The sequence below is a fragment of the Colobus angolensis genome, unplaced genomic scaffold (assembly GCF_000951035.1).
Source record: "Colobus angolensis palliatus isolate OR3802 unplaced genomic scaffold, Cang.pa_1.0 Scaffold174, whole genome shotgun sequence".
Taxonomy (NCBI): Eukaryota; Metazoa; Chordata; class Mammalia; order Primates; family Cercopithecidae; genus Colobus; species Colobus angolensis.
The window spans coordinates 135,874-144,604 of record NW_012114866.1 but is presented as its reverse complement, the minus strand read 5'-3'; the positions used below and the strand labels follow the sequence as shown (position 1 = coordinate 144,604).

At 41.4% G+C, this 8,731-nt stretch overlaps 1 protein-coding gene across 1 annotated transcript in view; it reads right to left on the bottom strand.

Moving 5' to 3' along the window:
- Positions 1–4,124, bottom strand: part of LOC105509290 (tripartite motif-containing protein 51-like) — a 102,077-nt gene extending 97,953 nt beyond the window's left edge. Inside the window, exon 1 of the mRNA XM_011938457.1 lies at positions 3,946–4,124. Within this exon, the coding sequence (XP_011793847.1) occupies positions 3,946–4,124 (179 nt within the window). The remainder of the gene's footprint in view (positions 1–3,945) is intronic.
- Between the last annotated feature and the right edge of the window lie 4,607 nt (positions 4,125–8,731).

Genomic DNA, 8,731 nt, shown 5'->3' with positions numbered 1-8,731 from the left:
CCATTTGCCTGATTTTTTCTGAATTACAAATACAGGAGAATTCCAGGGTGAAAATGAAGGCTCAATGTGTACCTTTTTTAATTGTTCCTTTGTTAATAAGTGTAAAGCCTCCAGTTTTTGCTTCGGTAGCAGCCACTGGTTTACCCATACCGGTTTTTCTGTTTTCCAAGTTAATGGAATGGGTTTAGGAGGCTCTACAGTGGCCGCCCCTAAAAAGGATACCCCATTCCTTTTCTTATCTGATTTTTCTCAGTGTCGATTGGGACTTTAATGCCATTTTCATTTTTTCCTAATCCCTTTCCTGGTATATATCCCCCATCTTAGTCATGATTTTTTGACTCATGGGGCTGTATAATGGAGCAGACATAGTGATTTCTGCACCCCATTGTTGTAACAAATCTTGACCCCATAGATTAACAGGAATTGAAATAATCATTGGTTGAACAGTACTTTCTTGATTATCTGGCCCTAAACAATGTAAAATCATTGTACTTTCATATACTTCTGAAGCTGTGCCTACGCCGACAAGTCTTGTAACAGCCTTTTGTTTAGGCCAATTTTTTGGCCACTGATTTCAAGCAATGACAGAGATATCTGCTCCTGTGTCTACCAACCCTTCAAACTGTTTTCCTTGAATAATGGCCTTACACACAGGTCTGCTCTCAGAGACCAAACTTGCCCAATATGCAGCCTTTCCTGCCAGATCAATGCTTCCGAACCCTCCTGTTCTTTTTATCTCACTGTTTCCAACTTTAATATAAGGTAGGAGTAATAATTGAGCAATTCTGTCTCCTGGACTGGCACTCCAAGGAATTGAGGAACTAATAACCAATTGGATTTCTCCTTTATAGTCTGAATCAACCACACCAGTATGAATTTGAACTCCTTTTAGATTTAAACTTGATCTTCCTAAGATTAGTCCTACAGTCCTCTCAGGCAATGGGCCGTATACCTCTGTGGGGATTTTTTGTGGAGGCTCCCCTGGAAGCAGAGAGACTGCTTGTAAAGTACATAAATCTACTGCTGCACTGCCACTTGTGGCGGGGGATAATTGCTGTATTGTGATAACTGGCTTATTCCCTGAGACACTTGTGACAGTGGGGGTTGTTGTTCCTGAAAACCTTGAGGAACAAAGGGTTGAATATGGAACACCCCAGTTTGTTGCGGGGCCTGAGGCTGGCCCCTCCTCTCATTTCCCGATGGTGGTTGCCCATTTTTATCAAATTTAGAACGACATTGATTACTCCAATGTTTTCCCTTTTTACATCTTGGACATAGGCCGGGTGGCCCTTTATCTGTTGTTGTAATAACTTGAGTAGTTACATTTGGTTTACTTGAGACTAGGCAATTCTTTTTTAGATGACCAATTTGACCACAATTATAACATTTTCCCCCAAATGTTCTAACTTGTCCTCCTAAAGCAACTCCTGTGATTGCTTGAGCCATAAGCATAGCTTTATGCATAGCTCCTCCAATTCCATCGCAGGCTTTAATGTACTCTGAAATTACATCTAATCCTGCAGGAACCCTTCCTTTTAATGGCTTAATGGCTGATTGAAAATCAGGATTGGCATTTTCATATGCCATCAGCTCTATGACCTTACGGGCATTCTCATCGGTAATTGACTTTTGAGCAGCATTTTGAAGTCTTGCTACAAAATCAGGGTAGGGCTCTTTAGAGCCTTGTCTTACTGTATTAAAGGAAGGGCAGGCGGTTCCTGGGTCTTGGATTTTCTCCCAGGCCCTAAGGCAGATAGCCCTGATTTGCTCAATGGCCTCGTTTGGCATTATTGCTTGTTGGTCAACAGTGCTCCAATTTTGACCTATTCCAAATAGTTGATCTGCATCTATGTTAATTGGAGGATTGGCAGTCCTATTTCTTCAGACCTGCACTTGTGCCCCATCAATCCACCAAGTCTTAAATTGTAAAAATTGAGAGGGTGAAAGTGAGGATTTTGCCAGAATCTCCCAATCATAAGGAATGAGTCTATGTCCATGAGCAGTGGAATCTAATAATGTTCTCATGTAAGGAGAATTGGGTCCATACTGTTTTACTCCTTCTTTCATTTCTTTTAGCATTTTTATAGAAAAGGACTGATATCTGGCTTCAGCTACGGGAGGCTCTCCCTCTTGGGCCCTTTCTCCAGGTGGTCTTGCTTCTAATATTACTGGGAATTGCCACGCCTCAATATCTCCCTGTTTTCTTGCCTTATCAATAATTTTATGTATTGCACTACCCTGTGTACTAGGTGGTGCTCTAGGATTAAGTCTCATGGTGGGCGGCTGAGGATATGGCGCCCTGCCCTGTGGCACTGGAACTGTTCCTGGCTGTCCATACAGATTTTCTGGGGGCTGCCGATACTGCAGTTCGGCTAGTGGCCAGTATTGATAGGCTACTGACGGCTGGATCTTACTTTCTACCTGCTGATATTGTGGACACTGTATTTGGATTGGCATTGCCATGGCAGAGACTCTGTCTTTCTCTATTTGATCTTCTTTTGGAGTTTGTACTTGTTTAACCTGCATTTCAGGTTCTAAGGTTGCAGGCATCTGAGCTGTTGTAAGAGGAGTTGGCCATCGTGGTTTAGACTCTGATGGATCTGCTAATTCTGGATCTTTTTCCTCTAATTTTAACGTTTCAGGATATATTACTTCCTGTAATTGATTATTGTCAACATTTTGCGTTGACCGAGCCATTACCGGCTCTGCTACACATTTACAGTGTGAACTTTCCTTTCCTTTCTGGGATTCTATCCCTGCCTCTTTTTCACAATGTACTGCACAGCTTTTAGGGACATCAGAAACTGGAATGTTATCTTCTTCTGTTTGCAACGGTTCTAAAGCTACTTTAACAATGACCCAATCATTCCATACTGTAAGTGGGATGATTTTACCTTCCCTACTTGCTTGTTTTAATTCTTTGCCAATTTTTTCCCAGTCTTTTAAATCTAAAGTTCCCTGTTCTGGAAACCATGGACAAAACTGTTCTATTGTTTGAAAGAGCATAATTAGATTTTTGGTAGACACTTTAACTCCCCCTCTTTTTAAGAGAATTTTTATAAAGCTGCGATAAGAGGCATATTTACTTTTAGTTTGCCCCATTGTTACCCTAGGTTCTTCCGAGCGCGCAAGCTTACCGCAAGGCTGACTGTAGACGTACTCGGGAGTCTCTCGTCGACTTGTCCTCAATGACCATGCTCCAGTGTACCTTCACCTTAGAGAAAAGCTTCCACTTTGGGCACCAGATGAAGGGGTGGCCTGCCCCTCCACACTTGTGGGTGTTTCTCATTAGGTGAAACAAAAGACTTGAGAAAAGGAAATAATACACAGAGACAAAGTGTAGAGAAAGAAAAGCAGGGCCCAGGGGACCAGCGCTCAGCTTACAGAGGACCCACGCCAGCACCGGCCTCTGAGTTCCCTTAGTATTTGAGAATTATCTTTACCATTAAAAGGATAGGGGAGTGGCTGGACAATAGGATTATTGTAGGGAGGAAATCGGCAGTAAGACATATGAAAAAATCCTTGTAACATGAATAAGTTTAAAGGAAAATGCTGTGCCTTGAGATGTATATGCAACATCTCCATAAACCTTTTAGCAGTATTGCTCCAGCAAGTCTCACCTTATTCCTAATGCCCCAGCAAGTCCCACCTTATTCCTAAAGGCGTTTTCTCCTTACTCAGTAAACAAGGCACACAATGGGTATTACCCGGAGATGTTCCATTGCCCAGGGAGGGACAGGATTTTTTAACTAGCAAGCTGCCTTCAGGTATTTATTTAACAAAGACACATCCTGCACAGCCCAATATCCTTTTAACCTTAAATCACCTTCGCACACGTCTCTTGCAAGGACAAAGTTGGGCGTAGGGTCACAGATTAACAGCATCTCAAATACAGAGCCAAATGGAGTCTCTTATGTCTACTTCCTTCTATACAGACACAGTAACAGGCTGATCTCTTTCTTTTCCCCACAGTTGGCAGGACTTTGGGTTCCTTCCCAGGAAAAGCAGAGACAGGGCCTACAGAAGCTGTGCCCACAGCAGACGGTGACAGGGTCTACCAGGTAGTTCGAACAGATGACACAGATGAGTTCCTTCTGGAAGGCATGTGAGAAGTCTGAGTCCATTTTCCTAAGGAAAGAAAACCACAAGAATTTAATCTCCTACCCTGCAGAGACAAAGATCCAAGCAAAGTTTGAATCAGATTGTGATGGAATAATATCTTTTTTTCTAGAGAAGTATAGGCTTTAATTTGCAATGGCAGAAACAGGAAAAACAGAAAACTAAGGCACAAAGAGACATCAACCTCTAGAAAAAAATGACTGTTCTCCAATCAACACATGTCCAGCTTTCCAAACTCTACTTTCTTGCATAGAAGAATGTCGGATTTTCTGAGGTGTTAGTGTCCACCAAATTGCTTAGGCTTCAAGGGTTTCATCAATGTATAAACTCAAGAAGTGAGTCTGAATGATCTGAAAATCAGTAACACTCTTAATTGCCAGTAACTGTTTTAGAGAAGGAAAGCTCACTAAGCTCTTCTACTCTCATTATTTTCTTTAACTACAACAACCAACTATAATGACTTTTCCAGAAGGACCCTGCTTGAAAATGTTAGAGCAGAACTCATACCTTGACCCAAATCAGAAAAAGCTAGCCTTTACCCTCCAAGGTAAAACAGTCAAATCACGGTAAGGTACCTCTTCAAGGTAAAGCTAAGAAGCATTGTTTTTCTAGGCTGCTATGTTAATTCAATCAACAAAAACTTTCTGGCATGTTTACTGTTCCTGCACCGTCTGTTAATTTGGGGATATACTGGTTAATATTACAACATCCTTAAAAGACAGATAATTAAATTTACAAAAAGATAATGATAATTGAAACATTATCATTACTCTTTCACACAGTCAAAAACACAGTAAGTATCATGCAATAATAATAGGCGCTAGAGGCCAGGTACGGTGGCTCACACCTGTAATCCGAGCACCCTCCCGAGGCGGCCGAGGAGGGTGTATCATGAGGTCAGGAGATGCAGACCATCCAGGCTCACATGGTGAAATCCTGTCTCTTCTAAAAAACACAAAAAATTAGCCAGGCGTGGTGGCGGGCACCTGTAGCTGTAGTCCCAGCTACTCAGGAGGCTGAGGCGGGAGAATGGTATGAACCCAGGAGGCGGAGCTTGCAGTGAGCCAAGATGGCGCCACAGCACTCCAGCCTGTGCGACAGAGCAAGACTCTGTCTCCACAAAAAAAATAATAAAAGTAAAACATTGGCACTAGACAATAAGTCAGCGTTTTAAATGAATGTATGTTTTGCTAAAATGAAAATAAAAACCTAGGCCAGGCAAGGTGACTCAAGCCTGTAATCCCAGAATTTTGGGAGGGCAAATCAGGCAGGTTTTTTAAGCTCAGGAGCTCTAGACCGGCAACACAGCAAAATGTCTAGATCATTCTGTCTCTAAAACTACTTACATAAATTTAAAACAGTAAGCCCAGCGCCGTCGCTCACGCCTGTAACCCCAGGACTTTAGAAGGCCGAGGTGGGCGGATCACAAGATCAAGAGATCAAGACCATCCTGGCCAACATAAAGAAACCCCGTCTCTACTACAAAAAATACACAAATTAGATGGGCGTGGTGGCAGGCACCTACAGTCCCAGCTACTCTGGAGGCTGAGGCTGAAAAATCATTTGAATCTGGAAGGTGGAGGTTGCAGTGGACTGCGATGGCGCCACTGAACTCCAGCCTGGCAATAGAGCATGATTCCATCTTTAAATAGATTAATTAATTAATTAATTAATTAAAATAAATAAATAGCTGAACATGGTGGCCCATGTTTAATCCATAAACCTATGGATTATGTTTAATATAATTTTAAAAAAGAAATGGAGCCATTTTTAACACTCAGAAAATGAGATCATTGCATCAAAAATAATCTAAGTTTGCAGATAAATTAAAGTCCCCAAATTTTGTTTTGGTTTGTAACCTAATAGTAGCTCCTACTCTGGAATTTGTGTACTTACCTCAAAAATGTATCTATGTTCTCACCAAAGCTTGCTGTCGAATATGATGAATTCCGCTCAGAGATGAGAGTCTCACAGTGCAGTGTTGGTAGCTTTTGGAAGTCTCCAAGGTCAGTTGCAAAGTTGCTCTATGGGCTCTGGAGAAGAATGAACTTGGTTCCTGAAGTGTCCTTTTATAAATCTCTGAAGACCACACCCCTTTCTTCCAATTGATTGCATTTCACACGGCGTAGGTGGGTGTTAACATAGATGATTAAGTTTTTTCAAAATAGAAATTTTATTTTTATTTATATATATATATTTTTTGAAAGGATTCTGGCACTGTCACTGGCTATTTTTTTTGTTTGTTTGTTTGTTTTGTTTTTTGTTTTTTTTTGCATTTTTAGTAGAGAGTGAGTTTCTCCATGTTTGCCAGATGCCTCTGGAACTCCTGACCTCAAATGATCTGCCCGCCTCAGCCTACAAAAGTGCTGGGATTACAGGCATGAGCCACCACACCCAGATGACTGATTTTTATTTTAATGTAAGAATTTAATCTAACAATACCGTTGGCCTCCATTCCAGAAGGGATATTTCTCCTGCTCCTCATGCTCCGGATAAAGCCTTCCAAGGGTCTCTCAACAACCACAGGATGTAGGATTCCCTCCTATATTACCTGACACTGCCCAACCCAACTCAAGGGGTAATGGAGAGAAAGCCTAGAAAACTCCATCTCAGGGACCTCCCTCGGCCAAGGTACTGTAGGACATGTTGCTCTAAGGTTAACTGAAATGTATTTCTACTTGACAAAGTAATGATGACAGGATTTCATCTGAATGCATTTATTCCACTGCTCTTGGAGAGGAGTGACATGCCATGTTGGACACATGAGAACATTCTCTGCCTAGTTAGCAGTGGCTCCAGATCTTCATACAGTCGTGGAAAACCATGCTGCAGATTCTGGAGAAGCAGCTCAGCCCTCATGCAGACAAGAGTTCTTCTAGAACCACCTTGGCTATGCAAAAACTATCAGGTCCAGCAACAGTCTGAGCTGGATGAGAGATAGAGTAAAGCTCCCAGGAGCAGCAGAAGCTGTAAGGCAGGGAAAAGGCAAGGAAGAAACTCTAGATTTCAAGGTGTCCCCTTTATATCTTTGAGAATCTCAGGACCCACAAGGCTCCTGTTTCTTTGTCTGACTCCTCTGGGATCCAGGAGTTTTCCTGGGTTAAACCATCCAGGGATAGGACAGGAGATGCCATTTGGTTCCAGGAGCAGAGGAGAGAAACTCAGCGGGAAGAGAGTTTCTATGGGAGGAAAATTCAGTTGAGCAGGTTTATAAGGTCACAGGACCGGATATGGGTAGAGTCCAGTGTACAGGTTTAGAAGCCATAGTTCCCCCAGATCTTCTGATTCTAACATAAGTACACAGAGCCAATCAAATGAAGGAGGGGCAAGTCAAGAGAATTCTAAGACAAGGGAAATGAGGGATGAGTATTTGCAAGAGGGAGCTGTCAAGGTCAATAGACAGACATTCTCCCCTCCTCTTATATTCAGAAACAAGAAATGAAACATAAAAGTGTTGCTTGTGCTCTGTGCCAAAGGCAGCAGAGCACTTGTCTCTGGTCTCCATATACACTTGTCATATTTACTTTCAGTATTCCGAGTAAGATTTTGATTCATTTCACACAGAATAAAACTCATCTACCATGTTTAAATTTCTATACATATTATGAGACTTTACTGATCATAAATAAGTTACTCTCAATCTTGAGGCCTGGCTTAAATTTTCTCTATTCTCATTCCTTCTCCTTCATATCAGAAGCTTCATAATAGACAATGGGGGCAAATATGGTGTAGAGAAATAATCAGTTTGGATTGAGATATTTTTAATGTAGTTATCGCTTCCTAAAAAGCTAGGAAAAAGCCAAAATACATGCAACACCCACATGCCTTAGTTTCTAGCATCCTTTAGGTATCTGCCCACAGATATGCTATATTATATCTTTTCTGAATACGATATTAAAAGTTCAGTTTTGTCTGTGCTACTTTCTTCCTTTTCCTTTCCTGCTGTATTTTTCTCTAAAGCACTTATCACAATGTGCCACTCTATCAAAAAAATTTTTTTTTTTTTTTCGAGACGGGGTTTTGCTCTATCACCCAGGCCTAAGTGTGGTGAAATATCAGCTCACTGCAGCCTTGACTTCCCAGGTTCAAGCAATCCTTTCACCTGAGCCGGTATCTGAGACTACAGAACTTGCCAAAACACCCAGCTAATTTTGTTTATCTTTTCTTAGAGATGGGCTCTCACTTTGTTGCTGAGGCTGGTCTCTGACTCCTAAGCACAAGTGATCCTACTGCTTCAGAATCCTGAAGTGCTGATATTACACGCCAGAGCCACTGTGCCAGCTTCACTTTTTGAATGTTACATTTTGACTTGTTGACTTGTATTTCTCACCCTACAACCTCACCAGCTCTTTAGGTGCAAGTAAATCTGTCTCTTTTTTTTCATTTCTGCATTGGCTTAGAATGCTTATTAAGACACAGTAGGCACTTGATATATTGAAGAAAAAAGTATTGTAAATAATACCCTTAAAGATATCACCTTTAAATAATCAGGATGACTTATGAATAATTAAACTGATGATCTCTCTCTCTGTCTTTCAGACAGAGCTATTTGATTTATTTCTTAGTACATAGAAGTGTTCACAAAGAGCCACTGGATTTCTTTCTTAGTGCT